At 47.6% G+C, this 20288-nt stretch overlaps 1 protein-coding gene across 1 annotated transcript in view; it reads right to left on the bottom strand.

The window, feature by feature from the left end:
• The window catches only part of Dhc64C (dynein heavy chain, cytoplasmic), a 90422-nt gene extending 74522 nt beyond the window's left edge, over positions 1-15900 (bottom strand). Inside the window, exons 1-14 of the mRNA XM_089556736.1 lie at positions 15520-15900; positions 12937-13036; positions 11645-11818; positions 10431-10686; positions 9309-9716; positions 8312-8532; positions 7589-7754; positions 6713-6804; positions 6147-6450; positions 5778-6059; positions 5398-5532; positions 4092-4163; positions 3125-3208; positions 1176-1355 (exon numbers count right to left, since the gene is read on the bottom strand). Of these exons, the coding sequence (XP_089412862.1) occupies positions 1176-1355; positions 3125-3208; positions 4092-4163; positions 5398-5532; positions 5778-6059; positions 6147-6450; positions 6713-6804; positions 7589-7754; positions 8312-8532; positions 9309-9716; positions 10431-10686; positions 11645-11818; positions 12937-13036; positions 15520-15763 (2718 nt within the window). The 5' untranslated portion in view covers positions 15764-15900. The remainder of the gene's footprint in view (positions 1-1175; positions 1356-3124; positions 3209-4091; positions 4164-5397; positions 5533-5777; positions 6060-6146; positions 6451-6712; positions 6805-7588; positions 7755-8311; positions 8533-9308; positions 9717-10430; positions 10687-11644; positions 11819-12936; positions 13037-15519) is intronic.
• Between the last annotated feature and the right edge of the window lie 4388 nt (positions 15901-20288).

Below are 20288 nucleotides of genomic sequence, written 5' to 3'. Positions count from 1 at the left end.
AAATTATTAGACAGCCTGGAGTCCTTTAACATGCACTGACATTGCACAGCACACTTTCGCCTCCACTGAAATGCTGCTTCCATAGCTATGATTTGATCATGCGACATAAACGATCAGCAGCCAAATGCCAATGCCGCTGAGCCAGTTGGGGGATCACCACTTTTATTCATCAGTGGGCCACACATGGATAATCACAAGGCTGTAGCAACACAAAGTTCCAAAGGAAGCACAGTATATGCACAGTATATATACAGTAGACTCCCTTTAAGACGAACTCCGAGGGACCATGAAAACTGTTCATCTTATCAGAAGTTCATCTAATTAGGAGTGCTTTTTAAAATGATGTTCGAGCATGCAGTGTGTGTTTAAATACTTCGTATATGCGTACAAAGTCATGAAATAGTCTTTTAGGAAAAAAATAATTGCAACATAAGCATTTATTGCACTACTAGTGCAGTGCATCAGGCACTGTTGAGTGTTGCCCAGTCTATTTTTTTTTGTGTCTGTCGAGAAAATTGTCTGCTTGCTACAAGCGTAGGCATATCACTTAACCTTCCAAGATATCCTTCAGTGCCCTCACAGGGGAGGAGCAGCGACAGTTCTGCTTTCACAGAATCGCCCTTTAAACGGAGATGTGGCTAGGTCTCTGTGCCTCCCCGCGTCGCATGGATCGTCGGCGGTGCAAAAAAGCTTTCAATTTTTTAGCTTTTTTTTTTCTTTCCTTCCGCTGAAATACTGCTCGAATGGTCGAGTAAAGCTGCATGGCTTGGGCATGGCTGGTCGTGAAAGTTCATCTTAACCAATTAGCATGTGTGCAGTGTACATTTTAAGCAGATTTTTTTTTGCATTGACTCTATGGGAAACCAAACAAATGACCACCACTGTTCATCTTAACCAAGGGTTCATCTTAAGCGAGTTCGTCTTAACGGGAGTCTACTGTAAAAAGAATTCAAGCTGCAATCTGAATAGCAGCTGCAACAGCCATTTGAAAATCTATAGCACAGCAGGGAACAGCAGGAAAAGTTGAATACGGGATCTTTGCTACGACAGTGCTGTCTGGTGCTGCCACAGAAGTACTTGTCCTTGCACCCGCTCTTAAGTAAAAGAAGCCTTTCAAGTGTACCTAAGACCACCAACTTTAAACAGCCAGCAGCGGCATAACACCCAACACCCACCTGCTCGTCGAGCTTGCTGACCCAGAGGTGCAGGTTGGAATACTGGTGCAGGCTGAGGTCGTCGACGGCACGCTGGATCTTGTTGAGGATTTCGGCAAACGTGGAGGCACTGTAGGCACACGTCTCCAGGGAGCGCACGTCAATGTCAATCTGCTCCTCAATGGCCATCAAGTCATCAACCTGCATGCCAATCAGGAGACCAGAATCATCAGAAGCAGGGCAATACAGGAACAAGCAAAAAAAAAAAAAGCACAAAAGAACACTGGGACTGAGGCCTACATCACTAAGGGTCATTCCCGTACTCGTAAGTTATGCTTCCAGCAAGAAAAACTGTTCTGTTGACTCAACAGATTCTCTTGCCTTCTCCAATTCTGTTTTGCTCTGTTTCCTCTTCTGCTGGTAGCTAGGGGGCAGAAATATAAGAAATCAATGCTCAGGTGTGGCAGTCATATGACTACAGTCGCCGACCGTTTATTCGGACCTCATGGGGACCGCGGAAATGTCCGAATAAACAGGTGTCCGAAAAAACAAATTCAGAAAAAAAAGAGAAAGAAATCGTTTATTTACATGCACTGGCTGATCCCGGGCTGGCGTTGCATATGTCTGCTCGCCCAACGCCGCCTCTCCTCCTCCTCTTCTCCGTTCCTTCTTTCACCACCTCCTCTACTTGCCTCCTCCCCCACATCGTTTCGAGAGCCGTCGGGCCTCATCGCATCTGCACCGCTGCGTGCTACCACGGCGCTCACGCGGGCTTGCTGCCGCCGGCCTGGCGTTGCATAAGTCAATGCTCACGCGCGCTTCAACGAAACGTCTTGATACTGCTACTCGGGGTTCAACAGACCCCTTTCGATGACAAAACGCCGGCTGTAAGCCGCACTAGGCTAATATCGCATCTCCAGCGCTGCGTGCTACCACGGCGCTCTCGCGGGCTTGCTGCCGGATAAACAAACAAAGCGGCTCCTGGATTGCCTTGAGATGGCTTACTAAGCTGCGGCCGGAACTAAAGTCACTGGAACTTTAGCCGGAACTGGTGTGGCGCGCCACCATGCGGCGCGCTACCGAACCACGTGGAAACGATGACGATGAGCGGGAATTTGCAGTAGCGCCACCTCGCGGGGCAGCAAGGAGGCTCAGTTCAAAACAAAAATGGCGTTGAGCGAAGTGAACCGCGCGTCGGTGAGCGTCGGTGCGGCAAGTGCTGCCGGTCGAGTTGGCTCAAGGAGTGTCCGAAAAATCAAACGAGGGGCTGCAAGATGTCCGAACTTTCGGCAGTTGTTATACATTACGGTCTATGGGGAGAGTGGCGGTGCCACGAAGCAGTCTGAATAATCGAGCATGTCCGAATTTTTGGAGTCCGAAAAATCAGTCGGCGACTGTAGACCATGCCACTTGGTTTTTGCATGTTTTCTTCCGCATGTGGAATTAAGCACAAGCACCAGATTTGAAGATGAAGAAACACGCTTTTCTCTGAGACTTAATATAGTGGCACTCAGTTGTGGCACCGCATAGACACCGAGGTAAAAAAAAATTGGGATTATGACTACTTAAAGACGTATAGCACCACCACGGTCAATAAAACATTCATTTTAGAGTGTCTCCTTGTAGATTACAGCAAAAGAACTTCCAAACAGCACGAAAACAAGTCGTGTCAGCGGATACCTTACTTATGGCAAATTGAACTTGTGGGCAATTTTTGCGATTTCTAAGCTGCGGCACCTTGAAGAAGAAAACACGATGAGTAGAAGCAACTGACACTACAGAAGCCGCCGTGCTGCATAAGCCTCTTCCTAGATCTTGGCTCCGCAATGTTTTCTTAGTGCGGTCTCGGCTCCTTTCCGCAGATAGCTCAATTTCCCTGCAGCTCTCTCTCATGCCAAAATAGCCTCACAGACACATCCTTGATCCTACCACCATGCAACACGACAAACAGGGAATTTTCTTTTTCTTACCTTCTCTTGGAAGTTGAAGACTGTCTCTGCAAGCTTCTGGACATAGGGGTCGAGTTTGTAGGACTCCCAGACAAGTCCAATGCCCTGGAATGTCGGGAAAAGGAAAAAAAATAATGAAATACACAGTCAGGAAAATTCGGCAGCACCCATAAACACAGCTCTTCAACGCTTCAGCAAACCGTTACAACTTACACGCTTTCCCCAGAATGCCTGAAACGCAAAACAGAGACACAAATTCTAGTCTGTCTGCCCCTAGCATTTGATCGTCTCAGAAGCGAAGACAAAAGCCAAACTAAAAGTGGAGAAAAACCTGCAGCTAGTAGACTGCTCTACGCATCTAAAAACCTTCCTTGAATGCCCCGTACGAAAACAAGCCTTTGACACCAGGTATTGATCCAGTATGATGCAAGTTCAGATCATAATGTTCCACAGAATGCACCTATACAGCGTCAAATCTGGCATCAGTCAGGACATTTTGTTTAAGAGAATGCCTGATGAATTACACTCTACTACTAAACCTGACTTCTGCTAGCCCAAAATAGCCTAATAAAAGCAACAGACGTGCCACTGCTGCTTCGGGTTTCGCGATGTCCATTCCTGCGCCCGTTCAGCCTTCTTTCCATTCATACTCCAATCAACAGTTTTAGTGCTTTCTCTTTCTCAATGGCCTGGGCCACCTTGTTTCCTCCCCTGTACACGCCACAAACCCAAAGCCATCGCGAAGCTGGCTTCACCTCACAGCTTGAGTGTCTGACGGTGAAGCTCGCTGTAGCTATCTTGAGGAGCCCCCACAAAAAAGAAGGGTGCTTTATTTGTAAGTTGGTTCGGAATATAATGCCAGATGCATTCTAAAGCCGACAAACTGAGGAGAAAAACTCGCATTCGCGCAAATATGGTACCCTGGCAGGCTCATTAAATGATGAAGCAGACACTGAGAAATTTAACCCTTCATTCCCCAGTCACTCACCTCTGCAATGAGGTTCTGCACTTCTCGCTTCTGGCCGGCAATCAGCAGAGTGATGGAGGGACGTTCTTCCACCTGACAGAGACAGCAGAGACGGAGAACATTACTACAACATGCAAGAAAACAAAAACGCTTTGCGACGAATGAGGAACTGCCCCAAGGCGATGTTTACTTACAAGAGAGAGTGCTATCTGCAAGAAGCAATGATGACAAGCAAGCAATAATGAGCAACTACAAACAGGCACAAAAACAAGCTGCTACAGAAGACCCTCGATGACACGATCGTGGTTCATACAAATTTCAGGATGATTCAAATGTGTAAAACTCCCTAGCCGAAGTGCAATGCGTACAACGAGCAGAATTTCGGATGTTCCAAACGTTCTCCCGCGCCCCTATGGATAATACGAATGCGCAAGCTGCGACCACACCCTCGAGGTCGCACCCATAATTGCCAAATTTGTAGAATGTATGAAATGACAAGAGAACTCACCATCTAAAACTAGGCAGTTAATAATGCTTTTCACTTTGCACTAAGAAAAAAGAACCAACTTTCGAACAACATGAGTTGACAAACAGCAGCCCAGTTTCACAGACAGACAGCTTGAGCAGATCAAAAATAAAGTGCATGAGATTAAGGGAAGCTTTGTAGTTTGCTTGTTACCATTTTAAATGCGATATTATGTGGAGGGCTAGACCTGAGAACGATTATTACTGTGGAAACACTTCCAGTGTGTATCAGCTAGACGTGAGAGCAAAACCTGATGTGGCAAAGGCGCTTTTCAAGAGAGTTAGTGGCCTCCCTTCTGTGAACTATATGTTCACGTTTGGACATTTGACTAAAACAATGCCACCGTTAGCACTCTAACTTAAATCGCTCGCGTCTACATTAGGCCACCAACATGAACTTTCGGTTGAAAACCGATCTCCACAGTGTTGCTGGTGTCTGTTTTAGTCCGAAATATTTTACTTTTGAACTCCACAATGTTTGAAATATCGGTCGTGAAAATGTACAGGTTCCTAAGAGGAGCTCTTCAGTGAAGTCCGAACTATCGTGCAACCAGCATTGGAGTCTGAATTATTGGAGTCTGAAAAATCTGTTGGCTACTGTAGTAGGAGTCTCAGAAAGAAAGCACAGTCCAGACTCTGTCAGCCCCCATGTCATGACCCCAAAGCCAATGGAAAGTTGCATTAAACCATGAACTCTTCCCCATCGGATCCCTCAACGATCAGCTTGAACAGTAAATGCCCAAAGTGTGCAGAACAAAGAACCAGAGGGAGGCAAAGCGCAAGGATGATCCCTTTCCCGCACCTTCTCGCAGGTGCGCTCGTAGGTGCGGACACTCTCGATGAGCGAGATGGCAAACGGGTAGAGCTGGTTGGCCTGGTGGGCCTTGTTGACAATGGCCAGTGGCACGCGGAAGCCCATCCACTTGAGGTTACGCACCTAAACAGAAGAACAGCAAGAGAGGAATGCACATGACAGGTCAAGTATACAGCTGCCAACTCAAAGGACATTGCAGATGTTGAAGAAACTTTAGCACCCGTTTATTTGCAAGCAAATTTTTTGCCAGCATTGCTCAATGAACTCTAAGGTACAACCTGCATTCCATTTCTCTATGTCAACATATAAGGCTCAAAAAGAAGAAAAAGAAGGCAACAAGCAGCGGAAGCGTTGATCATCCACCTCACCTCCTTGGCCAGGGTGATGATCTCAGGCAGGAAGTTGACCTTGAGGCGGAGCAGATTGCCTGTGCGCGAGCGCTGGTTGTCGATGGCGAAGATGCGGCCCGTGACGCCCAGCTGCCGCTGCTGCACCAGGCGCGACCACTCGTCGAAGATGGGCTGCGTCGACAGCTTGGCCCGGAAGCTGTCCGCGTCACTCTTCAGCTTCTGCCCTTCCACGTGGTTCTCCCAGCCCTTGCCCAGCACGTCCTCCACCCGCTTCATGTACACCGACAGCTGCCGGTCAATCTGCACCAGCGTACCGCACCTTCAGAGGGCCGTCCCTTCAAACTCTCTAGAACAGCTCCTCCACAGCACTCCCAACTAGACACCAACCTGCTTGGCCCAGATGATGGAGCCGGCGACGGGAGGCAGGTCGCGCTCCTTGCTCATGACGCAGGCCTTGCTCTGGGTGTACTGCACCTTGAACTTCTCGTGCAGGGCCTCGATGTCGTCCTTGACGCGCTGCATGAGCTGCGTCTGGTACTCCCGGATGGCGCCCCGGATGTGCGGCCGCACGAACAGGGCATTGAAGCGCGAGAAGATGCGGAACATCTCGTTGGCGTTCTTGGCCGTGCCCAGCTGGTCCCGGAGGCGGCCCGTGATGCGGGCCTCCACCCGGTCGATGCGCTCCTCGTACCTGAGGGAACGCATGAACCAGACTATGACATTCTAAACAAAGTGTGCAGCTAAGACCGAAGTGTAACGGCTCTGAAGCCAGTACAGGTGTATGGCACCATTAAAACCAACTGGAGGCGTCAAACCATCATTAGAAACAGTGCAACGAAGACAACGACAAGATGGGATGACAAGATGGTGCTGCAATGTCATCTTGTCTTCGTTGCACTGTTTCGAAAACGTGCAATGGCGAAGAAGCACAGCAGGACAGCCGAAACTAGCACCTTTTGACAGCAGCATCCCAGGCTTCGGTGCCTTCCTTGGAGATGTCCAGGCCATCAACTTCTTTGACGTTCTCATAGGCCAAGTTGACCTCCTGCATTGGGAAAAAAAAAAAAGGAGTCATCTTTCAAGAAAATGATGACACGAACAGAACCTGCCATGGTGGCTCAGTGGTTAGGCCACGGCCAGCAGCCTCAAGCCCATGTGTTGCTTCAGGAAGTTAAACCCTATAATTTACAACACAGACTAGTTACAAACAAGAAGAAAAACCACAACTTGCTGTTGTTAGCACTCAGTTGTTAACAAGAAGACCCATGTAACTAGCCTGCAACCAAACAGTGCAACGGACTGCAAATGGCAGAGGCCCACCTACCTGCTCATTAGTGCAATCTACAATGTGCTTATACAGTTCAAGAGGAAGAAGAAATGCACCACCATGCCATAGATGGGATCACAAAGGCTTGCAATGACATGCAGATTGAAACAAATTCCTTTATGCCCGGGCCCAAATAAAATACTTTTTCAGGATTACCTGAATCAGACTCGTAACCAAGTCTCATGTGAATGCCACAAATAAGATTAAGGGTTTAAACCATCAGAAGAGTCCACTATACTTTGGCCGCACAATTTTTAAAAATGGCTCTGAACTGTACCTGGATCTCTGGACCTGCCATGTACAGCCCTATCAAATTTGGCGGACGATAGTACCCGACATACGACAAATAGGTCAACTGGAAGCCTCAACCTGACTTATCATTTCTTGTTAAGCAACCCTTTTCGTGCTGAACACTAGGCCTCAACATGAAAAATAAGGGCATTTCTGGCTCCTCTATGCAAGTGCATATTCTGTGCCCCATGAGATCCCTTTGCCCCCTCACCTCGATGGCATTGCTGTCGGCGGAGTCCAGCACAGCTGCCTCGGGCAGCTCTGGCTGGTCAGTGTCCGGCGTGGTGGTGGCACTGCCCTGCACCGTGCGTGGTGCAGCCACTGGCCGGAGCACACGCACAATGACCGTGCGCAGCTGCTCATGCTGCCGACGGAACCTGCGCGCGAGACACAGAGGTGCTCCAGCAACAAGCTCTCCTCAACAAACTCCATTTGCAACGCAAATCAAGAATTACATTTTTCAAAGAAAGAAAGTTGACGGGATCCCCCACCTTATGCTACTGCCAAAATGCAGCAAATCTGAAAACCTCACTGCCATGTAAAACTAGACGGATTGCTCCACAATGTTTTGTAACAAGTCTTCAAAGGACAAGTTTGCGCCTTGTCCAGCTCTGTACTATAAGGTGCATTCCTGTGCGTGCAATGCCTGAGGCACTTAAATGTAATTAATTCGTAACTGGTCTAAGGAACAATTCCCTGTTGATTCCAGTTGGTTTCCAGTTGGCTCCCAGCTGATTTCCAGTTGCAGTCAACTGGCCACCAACTGGAATCCAACTGGAATCACTGGTATCCAACTGGAATCAACTGGGAATCACTCCTAAAACGAGTCTGACCAGTTATGATTTTTTCCTGGTTCCAAGAATAATAAATGAAAACAGAGTGAAGAGAAAATTAAACGAGAAAGAAAGAAAGAGGGGGAGAGAGGCCCACGCACTTGCGCATCTGCTCCATGCGTGCCTGGAGGCGCTTGTGGGCAGGTGTGACGCGCCACACAGTCTTGATGTGCTCGTCACGCTTCTTCTTGACAATGTCCCGCAGCAGCGACTGCAGCTTGTCGTACTCCTCGTCCCAGGCGTTGAACACCTCCAGGCAGGCACCCATCACCGACTCAAAGTGGTCGAAGGGCGCGTGCATCAGGCGTCGGGTGCCCAGAACCTGCGGAAGAACGAACGTGAAAACTCTGCCTACTGTCTCGCCAGGCAGGTAGGAAGCATAGCTTCTGAACGCACCTGTATCCCCTGGAAGTCTGGGTGGACTGATTCTTCAACACAATGGCTACACATATTAAGACTAATCGAAGCTAAGGGAGCGGACGTTTCTCCTAACCTACCAATCTCTTAATCCTTTTTAATGAATGCCCCAAATACTGGGTATATTGACGTTCAATAAACACTTCTCTCTCCAACCTCTGCAAAAGCTTCCATGAAAACACATGTCAGATTAAGTAGCCACCTCAGAGTCTGCTGATGCCAACTAGAGCTTCATACTACAGGTACAACCCTTCTTAATAATATAGGCAAGTGAGACTCTCTGAAACAGCAAAAGAGAAGTTAATCCTGATTGCCAGTAAAATTTCTTCTATCAGCAGTTGCTGCAAAACTATTCTATGCTGCATATGGTTCTGTATACTTTCCACTCCTCTGCACACTTGAGAGAGTCCTAATTCAGATGGCAGCATAATGAACACTAGAACAAAAAGACAGAAGCACACAGCAAGTGATGTGTTTTTCCACTGCCTACTAAATTGTACAGTTTTTCTGAGCTCCAACAAGGTGACTTGCTCTGGCTAAGGCACAACCGCATTGACTAAAAGCGAGGCAGAACCATACACATGCACCGCAAAGACCTCAGCAAGATATTTCTTATGAAAAGTGAAGGGCCTCAACGTGACTGTCAGCTTTGCAACTGGCCACAAGAAGGCAAAGACGCACCTTGAGCATCTGTGCCATCAGGTCTCGGGAGATGGCCTCGACAAGCCGCAGCGCTCGCTGGATGGGGTACTTGGTGGAGCGGATCTTGCGCAGGTGCGAGAAGATGCCGTGCAGGGCAAGCCGGATGCGGTCCAGCTCGGTGGCGGACAGCAGGTCATTCAGGGGGAAGTCCTTCATGAGGGGGTTGTAGTCGTTGACTGTGGCCAGTGCCTGCTTGAGGCCCGTGTCCGTGTCAAAGCTGACCGTGGCGTGGAAGCGCTTGCCCTTCTTGAGCAGGTCCAGCGTCAGGGCCACCTCGAGGCTCTCACGCTTCTCCTGGATGCGAAGCAGAGCCCGCTCCAGGTTCAACCAGAAGCTGATCTCCTGCAGGGCCGTGCCGGATGACGGATCCCGGTCCAGCTTGGTCACCTGCAACAACGTGCAGAGAAAGAGAGAAGAGATCCATGATATATCTGTTGCACTTTGGCAGCGGCTACAGGTGCTAGAAGTACTACTAAGCTGCCCAACACAAGTGAGTCAGATTTCCAAGAAACCAATGTGTTAAACTCTGAACACCAGCACCAATTCACCAGCACTAACTGGACAGTTGGTCCCACTTGACCAACAAGTCCACTTGACCAACACAGTTCCCACTTCGAGTTATTGATCAATTCGCTCTCACCCTATCATAAGCTTGCCGTCCCGGTTAGCTCAAGTGGTAGAGCGACTGCTCCGGTGAAGTGGTGGTCCCGGGTTCGAACCCCGGACCAGGACGAATTTTTCTTTTCCCGGGTTCGAACCCCGGACCAGGACGAATTTTTCTTTAACTACAAAGTTTCTGAGAAAGCTGTATAGCTTTCCTTTGTAGCCGTATGGCTGCGCTCGGGTGGATGCCAATGAGTAATTACTCCCTTCTTACAACTGGACAGTTTTGTCCATGACACACATGAAATAACTACATCAGGGCTGGACTGAAAGCCAGCATGGTGTAGACAAGAATTTCAAAGCAGGTTCTGATGAAAAGCTAGAGTGTATTTCAATGCAAAGCTGAAATGAAAATGAGCATGAAACAAGTGATATAACAATTGAACAGTCTTCATGCCCACTTTCAACCACCAGCAAGAAGATCGTTCCCCTGCGCACCTTCTGGATCTCTCGTATCCAGCGGTTGACGCCATTCTGCAGCTGGTTGAGGAAGCTGGAATCCTCTGTGCGGTCCCCAAAGTCTGCGGCAGTGGCGCGCCGTCCCTCCTCGGCACAGCGCTTGATGGTGGCTGCCACAACTGGGTGCACGGCCAGCGTGATCTCGGGAATGTCAATGTTTTGTTGCAAGTGCAGCAGGCCCATCTCCAGCTCTGCTATTTTCTTCTCCACTGTGGGAGCCATCTTGTCTCCATCCCTGTCACAAAGAAATGCAGAACTTTTTGAGTATTTCTGTGCAAGGTATGCTGTATAAGAGAATTCTTCTTATGCATTTAGGCTATGCAAGGTTTTAAACTTCTCTGCCAACCATCCTAATACTAACAAAAGTTGCTCCTCGAATTCCTCCTATGATGTAGAGGTTTTTGCATATCGTTCACTTCAATGAAGCTTTCATGAACCAGAATACCTCAGCTTCTTGTGCAACTACTGTCGGATAGAACTTAACACTGCAGTGAAGCCCCGCCCATATTCAGGACTACCGCACAGAATACATACTTCCGTGACAGAAAAGTAGACCGTTGTTGAAGGTTTTCTTGTTCCATAAAAAAAAAGGATCTAACCACGAGATGGAATTAGAAGGTCAAGAATTTTGATGCCTCTGGGCTGTTTTATTCTGATTTTGTTTACTGTTGTGATTGGTCAACAGTGTAATACAGGACCTCCCAGAACATGGCCCATTGTTATCAACTTGTGTTTTTTTAAGTTGTAATCTACTATAAACATCGATAAAGCTGTGCTCAGGCTTGTGAGAGCAAGACAACAACCACAGTGGCAACAGTGCTGCCTGTTGCAACACAAAGAGGTCTTCAATGCATTTTTTGTTCCCATGCTTTCACGGCAACAAAATCCGCATTGCCGCATTTTTTTCTTCATCATGCGCAAAATTCCCTCACAGTAGGGATTTAACCCACAGTATCCTAACAAAGCATTAAAGTATACAGCGCACTTTTTTCAAGCAGGGACACAACGATGCTAAAAGCTAGTAGTTACAGACATTTCCAAAAACAGCTCCAACATGCTCGCACTGCCTCAAAGGACACACATTTTCACTTACACGAAAAACAACCAAACCCTGCAGATAAGTAGAGTGAAGCAAACCCCACACATCGCAGCTGACGTCATGCCCGCCCAAAATATGCACAGTGGGCACGCACCTTTCAGCTCGTCCCGTCTCCTTGACGTACGACTTGAAGTAGGGTGCGACAGCGCTGCTGACGTAAGAGTGGAGTGTCTCGTAAGGCGAGGCATCATTTAGGTTCATCACCCGTAGCTGTGCGGGAACCTTCTTGTCAGCCTCGATGACCGCATACTTCTTGATGACGACCAGGCTGCATAGGGACAGGCAAAAATCAAATTTTGTGACCCCCACCTCTCACAATAAGCGATTCTTCCCCAGGGCTTGCTGGCCACCCGCAATACACAATGCCTGTCAAGCTTTTAGCCTAAATCCCCAAAATCAACACAATGTGAACTAAAGACGTTATCGCGGATTTATTGACATTAGAGATCAGTTAGAGTGAATAAGAAAACGTATAAAACTATGTCCCAACTTAATCCGTTACCATTTTCGGCAAAGCACACTGCTTTCGACTCCTCAAAGCTGTAAAAATATTTATCCACTATGTCACCGGTTATTAGAACACTAAAATGCGACCAATTTACACCTGTCTCTCAGCCTGCCTGCAATGCTCACCGACAGCACTGTGGTGATTATAAAAGTATAAATTACACTGCCATCACTGATATTATTTCAATGGTAGTACTAACTATATCCCACGTTATGAGGGACCTACACAATAATTTGCATCTGCACTTGCTCTATGCTCAAGGTGGCTGTTTGCCACAACCAAGGCTAGATTACAAATCCACGGCATCCACACAACTCCTGGTGACGATAGCGATTATAATTTAGTTTCTGGTTGCAGAGAGTTATACTTTCTCTGATGCTACCTAGAAACTCATCTCAAGTTTACGAACGTAGCTTGTGCATTTTAAGTTGCATATATAAAAACTAAAATATTTATTAAGACTGTTCTCAATGGTAGCATGCTTACATTACTCGTTCATTTAACAAACTCCTCACAAAGCTAATTATGTATGTAGAGCCAAAAATACAGACACATCAGCCAGCTCATGGGAGCGAAAGCAACAATTAGGGCTAGGTTTAGTTCGTCAGGACTGACACCACTGCACTGACAAATTCACGTCCTTTCAATTATGTCCTGACGACATCCTGCTGCTACAAAGCTAACAATTTATGCTACGCTGTAACATAACCACAGAACCGCTAATCTGGCGAAAGGCAAACGACCCAGTGTTTCGAACACTAGGCCAATGAATTTGTGGTGTCTGATGTACATTAGAGATGGCATTTACAGATGTGAATGCTTAACAAATCCAACGTGAAGGGTCGAAGGGAAAACACTGAACATTCAGATCCACTCACCTGTTAATCTTGGGATTTGTGAAGTGAACTTCGCTGGAAATTGTGTAGGTGACGGTCTCATCTTCCACGTCACCACCACCTTCACCAACGAGTTCTTCATCTGGAGAGAGAGAAAAAAGAAAATAAGATGTCAAGTGAAAGAAGTGTTAGGTTGTTCGTGCCACAGTGCACTGGTCGCTAAATTTTTCCCCCACCCACCCACAAATCATGCAAGCTAACAAGCAGTGCTCCAAAACAGCTGCAACAATCCCGGGCTCTTCCTACATAACCAAAAGTTCAATATGCAGTTCCCTTGCATTTTGCCTCCACAGAAATGAGACTCCTGCAGCCACGACTCAAACATGCGACTTCATGCTCAGCAGCTGTACATTATAACTGCTGAGCAAACCTGGCAGGTAAGTCTATACATGCTGAGCATTGTAGAAGCCAATGACATGAAACTATTCAATTAGCAAGACTATGCTGTAACTGTGTGCAATAACAGCATACATAACTTATAGGTCACTGCCTGACACACACACAGTATGTATGGTTGAAGTAATCTAAGTGAGAGAGTTCAAATGAAGATTCTTACACAATACATGGTCATGAACATAAAAACAGCAAGAAACATGCCGGAATGAGAAAAGATGTTTGTTTGTTTGTTTGATCAGCAGACATTTGTATGGTGTTTGCTATGCACACACTTAGTAATGAATTAAAGGTACCATTTCAGAGGCTTGAAGGAGAGTTAGCGTAACAAGTTTGTTCAGACAATGATTTTTTATTTCTGATAAAGCATGAAGAAAACATTTGCGCAGGTGCAGTGAAAACTATGCCTTTCTATACTTTTGTTGCTTTGGATGGGTTTGTTCATAAAGATATCATGCTGCTAGTTTAGATGTGGAGGGCTCCAGATGATTTCGACCATCTGGGGTTTTTTATCGTGCACTGACATCGCACAGTACACGGGCCTCTAGAATTTCGCCTCCATCAATATTTGACTGTTGTGACCGAGATCGAACCCATGTCTTTCAGGTTGGCAACTATGTACCGTAACCACTAGGCTACGCGGCAGCTATGAGAAGTTTGTAGTCAACAGGAAGCACAAAGCTAGCTCAGCAACTACCAAGCATAAATTACACTACCCTAATGGCGAACCACACAGGAAAAATGACTTCTGCAGTAACGCAATGGCCTAGCTTCAACCAGTGCTTCAACTAAAGGACTATAGACACCTAATTTTGTTTTGTTTTTTTCCCTTCAGATATTAGAATGTACTGATCATCAAATTGTATGTGCCTATGATCTTTGCATTATTTATTATCGAATATCTTCTCTCATGCTGTTTAGATCTCAGTTTTATCAACCGAATGATGGCTGTGATGTGGAAGATGTGTTTAGATCAAGTGAAGCATAAAAAAACTGCAGTACAACCCCTAATACATTATTTGTTGTCACTCCAGCTATTGAAGTAGACTGGCTTACGTGTTGCAAAGAATTTAAGCTTAGTATCATTTATTATACTGGAGTTTTTTTCATGCCTCATGTAACCTAAACACACCTTTCATGCCACAGCCATCATCCGGCTGTTGAAATTGGAACCGAAACAGCGTTAAGAAGAAATTCAATTATAAATTATTTAGTGGTCACAGGGGCATATGACGGGGTGATCCATATATACTAATGCCACATAATTTGAAAGAATAAAACATGCAAGGAAAAATTTGGTGCTGTACTCCATTAACAGGTTTTATTTATAGGCACTTGTTTATGTGCAAGAGCCGCGCAGAACACTGCTGGGACAATTACATAACAGGCACGTTTGCGTAAAGCTTTTACATACAGCCATGATCGGTCAAGTAAGTTTACAAAAAAAAAAAAAAACGAAGACACTTTTAGCCTTTTAATTCTCAGCTGCTCTTCACTGCAGACACCTGCATGTGAAAACTTGCGCCTTCAACAGAACGTGGCCTGCTCAACTTGTGTCCTCTGAGGGTCTTCACTGCAATGCACCATATGGGCATGTGCGCGCGCACACATTGGGCACAGGCGAATTTGTAAGAGGGGGGGGGGGGGGGGGGGGGGGGGTTGTCCTAAGTGAGAAACTTTCTATGGAAACCATGGAAAAATTCAAACTTTTAGACGGAGAAAACAGTTGAAAAAAGGGCACTGATCCCCTCCCAAAGAGTGACTCCCGCCCCTGAACATGGCCTGACGCATCTACGTAGGCCGCCTTCACACAGACGACCCTCGGCGACGGCAGGAAAAGCTAAAGAAAGCATCCGATCGGCGAGACGAGGAGATTCTCATTCATTCGCCTCGCAGCAACCGGTTCTGGAAAGAAGGATCCCGGCATCTTTTGACAGGCACGCCTACCGCAACGGCACCGAAAGAAACGAAAATGAACTAAAGACAATGAATGAAAAGTGGGGGCGACAGGTGGTGGCACTTGTGCCCCACAACACCTGACATCTCCGAACACCGATTCCTAAACCTGTCGCCGGGAAAATGAATGGGACGTGAACAATCGCGAGTAATGATTACGGCGGCGCCAGCTCTCTTAGGCTTAGCCCAGCCAAGGTAAGGGAGCGGTCAGCGCACCTTTGCTGGATGATCGCTGCACCAGCAACGTCTTGACCTGAGAATCAGCGATGAACTTGCGCAGTACTTCCAGGTTAGCCTTGTCGCTGAGAGCAGTCTCGAGCGACGGCTGGACGATTTCATCCTCCTCCAGAAGCACTGGCACCACGCGACGGAGGTACTTGACGAGTAAACTAACGTCAGCGAGCTCGACGTCTTCGGTGGCGACGGGTGGTGCCGCTCCTTCGGCGGTCTCGGCCGCCATGGTTCTCGTTCAGTCGCTGATGTTCTCACGGCGACCTTGTACGCATGATGACAGGCTGAATACAGGCGTGACTACCGCCGACCGCCGCTGGTCACCGAGCGGCAGTCATATGAGAGCTGACGCGTATCGCCACGATATGCGCATGCGCCCATAATTACTTTATGCATCCGTCTAGAGAGATAGCACAGACGGCGCAAGCCAAAGGGAGGCATCTGTAGCATCTGCAGCGCCACCGCTTGCTACCGCACACAAGGTAGATATACCATGGTAGCGAAGGCTCCATAGACGCCCATTGGTCTAAAACATGGCGGCTCATGGGGGCACCCCAGCGCCACTAATTTGGGGGGCAAACTACGTATGAGTGACGTTGAATGACGTCACGCATACCTACGCTTTTGGCGCGAATTATGAAGTGGTCTTTTTATAGAACCCGCATTTTCGAGCCGGTATCGCTTTAAGGTTGCCTTTCAGTGCGCACCAACATTTGCCAGTCGAATGTGCTCGAGTTCCTGCTAGTTATGGCCTTGTTAATGTGCAATTGGGAACCCAATGAAAGTGACTGGCAAAGAAGGCAGCACAGAAAGGCAGCAACACTTGCAGACGCTGGGTAAGAATGCATGATTCGTAGTGGAAACCTTGGTGGAAATGCTGGTGCTAGTACTTTTGAGTATATCAAAGTATGATGCACAAAGCACAGGCTCAAGTGCACAGTTTGCAATACAGTGCACGGCAAGTATGGTTTTCATATTCATGGTTTATTACAGCAACCAAACAAATACAGCGATAAAGCACACCAACAAAAAATGCGCGTCACAGGCAGCTCAAGCAGTAGTTTTTTTAAGCTGGCTATTCATCTCAATGGTCACAGTGCGGTTAGGAAAAAGCCCTTAAGTTCCACGAACGTTGCCAGGTAGGAAATTGAAAAGTATAGAAAACAATGCTACGACAGCTTCCATTGAGGCAAACGTGACATGACATAGTACGCGCATCAACACATACACCATGCAGCACACAGGGATTACTCTTCACATTTCATTTCTTCAACTGAAAGAATACAGCAGCTATGTTCACACCTGCATGACAGTATTAACAAGTTTTAGCATCAACAAATCTGCTCAACGCTAGAGCATTACACCATACATAGGGCCTGCGCACAACCTCAACAGCTCCTTGTCGCTAACCGAAGTAATTTGAAGCAATTCTAATCAAGCCAAAATATACATGAAGTGCAGTTAAAGTGAAGTGCAGGGATATTCAATACAGCCACTCCTTCCTCGAGTAGGCACAGCATCGAGACGCAGCCATCCTGGCCGCAGATACACAAACAGTTCGAAGTGCTTGGAAGAAACCCTCAGGTCTCGCAGCTGGCACGGCGTCTTCTCCAGGCTGAGGTTGCGGCAGAGCTCCACCCACGTTTTGCACCTGGACATGAAGCAGCATACACGTTATACAACTGCACCCAAATGAATACCATATACTCCAAACGTCAATACGCCAAGATTCCTTTCACCTAAATGCAGTACGTTATAACTATGGCAGAAAATGCTCGCGCCAAGCCTCCGCGCCTCAGAGTGCGGTTAAGCTCGCCTGATACCACACGGCTAGCTACTTTTCTATGCTCAAAGAGTGACGAGAGCGATGCAGCAAAATGAGTCTAAAACTACATTGACGGTCATGTATACGTAGAACGGCAATAACTACTGCTGGGCGAATTCAGTTAAGGCACAGTCAATGCGGCGCACATATACATGGTTGAGTTTCGATACTGTCAGTTGCGAGGGGATCCTCAAATTGGCTTCACGGTGCTGCAAAACCCATTAATGTCATGCTCAGAGCTGTTAGGCAACGCAGTTGGTTTTAAATTGAACATGCGGCAAGTCAATTTACTAAAACATCCCGATAACATGAAGCCAAGTGCGTATGAAACGGTTACAGCTACGAATGGGCGCGGTAAGCCCGACAAAAGCATATCTAGAGCAGACGAAAACGGCAATAGCTCACCTGCGAAAGTCCAGAGGGAAGCGGTGCAGGCTTGGTAAGACACCCACGGTACAACCCACGCTGTCACAATGTGCCACGGAGCAAGGTTTCTTCACATGCCGCAACCTCATCTTGAAATGCAGAGCTAAGCGCTTGAAACGATGAGCGCGAAGCCTCGGGAAAAGGTTTCGCACTGGCCGTACACCGAAGGAAACGCTGCAGCGGTGCAGCGGGGTGCAGAGCTTGCCAAACGGTGACAGAGAAGCGACGGGCAAGGACGACAAAAACTTCTTAAAGGTGCCATTTCGAGACCGGCGAGCTTAATTTGCACGCTTTCCAAGGCGCGCCATAGCAGGCAGCTGGAGATAAGAAATCGCTTCGTAAGCTCCCGCAGCCACTGTGGTCAAGGGGGGCCGGGTACCGAAACAAGGCCTGCAAAATCGCGCTGGAAATGCACAGAGGGCGCAACAAGAGCGCTGCAAAAAATTACAAAATTCGGCTTAATATGTTTTGCTGAAATAGTTTATCTATTTTATAAAACGTGGCATTAAAATATTCATTTGTTTTTGTTGTTTTATAGCATTTTTATTTGTGCTTTTGAATTTCATTATATAAGTGTTTCGGCCGCCCAAAGTGGCTGTGCTGCAGTCGCGCTAGACCGTTTTTGGGCCCAGCCTTCGCCACCATTCTACATCCACCTTGCCGCACAAGGGTGGCTGCGGGCGGGGAGTTTGAACATGCTGATTTGAAATAATGACAGAGCATGCGTCCAGACCCCAGAACGCAAGTTTTGGCGGTCGAGTGGGCTGACAAAGTCGTCGATGGCTATGTACTCTCGACCACTTAACGCGACCTCTTGCCAAGCTCTTCCCGGCGAATAAAATGTTTTACAATCAATCAGAGCATGCGCGATGGCGCCTCCGTCATTGCCGTCGTTGATGGGAATGGGGAGAAAGTGACTGCAGCATCGATTAATACAAGGAGTGCATTAGTGGCAGAGGAGGCTGCTATTGCCCTTGCATGCGTCAGCCATATTTGGAAGGAACTTGCTATAGTATATCAAAGGACCAACGTAGAAAAGTCACTACCAAAGCCAAGATCATCGTGTCAGCTGTTCACAACTTTTGTAAGGGGGTGGTCTCCAGTCAAGCCACTAAATTACTAAGAAGGTACCCCTTTAAGCAGAGAGGTCTCCCTCATATGGGTTCCTGCTCATGAGGGCATTCCGGGGAATGAGGCTGCTCACAGCCTCGCTCGAGAATTATATATCCGAGCTGCTCTGAAAGTGCCCCGGAGTGGGAATAAAGACCCTCTCATAACGTATAAAGAAATAACTGAAACACCAAGACTGGATAGGAGAACCTGGAGGCGTCCGGATAGGTCACTCACTCCAAAGGAGTGCAGGGCCTGGAGGAGGCTTCAGGTCAACAGATTCTTTCCCTACTTTATACTACACGATGAAGACACTGGGGAGCCTGAGCTCTGCAGTAGCTGTCACAAAATCACTTCACAAAATCACTTAATTTGGGAGTGTCAGGATTCTCCTGGGGCTAAATCAAAATAATCCCAGACCTTGCCACCTGGGATGCGCTGATCCGAAGCCATGACCCGGATAAGCAAAGACTCATCATCCGTCAGGAGGAGACAGCTTACCACAAGACTCTCTCCGCGGTCTCCGGTGCTGAGAGCCGGCTGGGAGGCGCCCCCTCCTAATTGCTGCGCCCCGACGGTGAGGCCCAATGATGACGGAAATAAAGTTCATTCATTCATTCATTCATTCATTCATTCATTCATTCATTCATTCATTCATTCATTCATCACAGAGCATGGGGCAGAGAGAGCGAAAATTGGATTTCTGGATCAAGTGGCAGGATTAAGGGTGCTGCTTAGTGCCGATTACATATTTTTAATACCATTTATGATGCAGGAGCGACATATGGATGGCAGCAGTCTCGGATATGCTTTAGGAGTTTTACTCTGCGGTCGTATGAGTTGAAAATGGCCCCGGCTTGAAGTGTTGGATTGCTGATGAGTTCGTGTGTAGCGCGTTATTCCCCTCAACTGGATAGCGAAGCGGTCAAGCTTCGCCATGCCTGACGGAAGGTCTGTAACTGCATCACATCTCTCGAGAGCAATGCAACCTGATGCCAATTAACGGCCCGTCCATGGTTGGTTCACATGTCTGGTTCACATGCAAGCGACTGAGCGGTTGAGCGGTGCGTCGCAGCTAAAAATTTTCAACTTACTGAAACCTCGCTGCTCGAGTGAGTTGAATTCATTCGAGCGGCGAGGTTCCAGCAAGTTGAAAATTTTTAGCTGCGACGCGCCGCTCAGCCGCTCAATTCGCTCAGTCGCTTGCATGTAAACCAGCCATGTGAACCAACCATGGCCGGGCCGTTAATTGGCATCAGGTTGCATTGCTCTCGAGAGATATGATGCAGTTACAGACGTTCCGTCAGGCATGGCGAAGCTTGACCGCTTCGCTATCCAGTTGAGGGGCGCCTGCAGACAGGAACTCTTCTCTGCCCTGCCATAGCAAAACACT

Source organism: Amblyomma mixtum, chromosome 8 (assembly GCF_055824585.1).
Source record: "Amblyomma mixtum isolate Tamu chromosome 8, ASM5582458v1, whole genome shotgun sequence".
NCBI classification, from domain to species: Eukaryota; Metazoa; Arthropoda; class Arachnida; order Ixodida; family Ixodidae; genus Amblyomma; species Amblyomma mixtum.
Note: the sequence above shows the minus strand (reverse complement) of the source record. Positions and strands in the feature narration are given on the sequence as shown.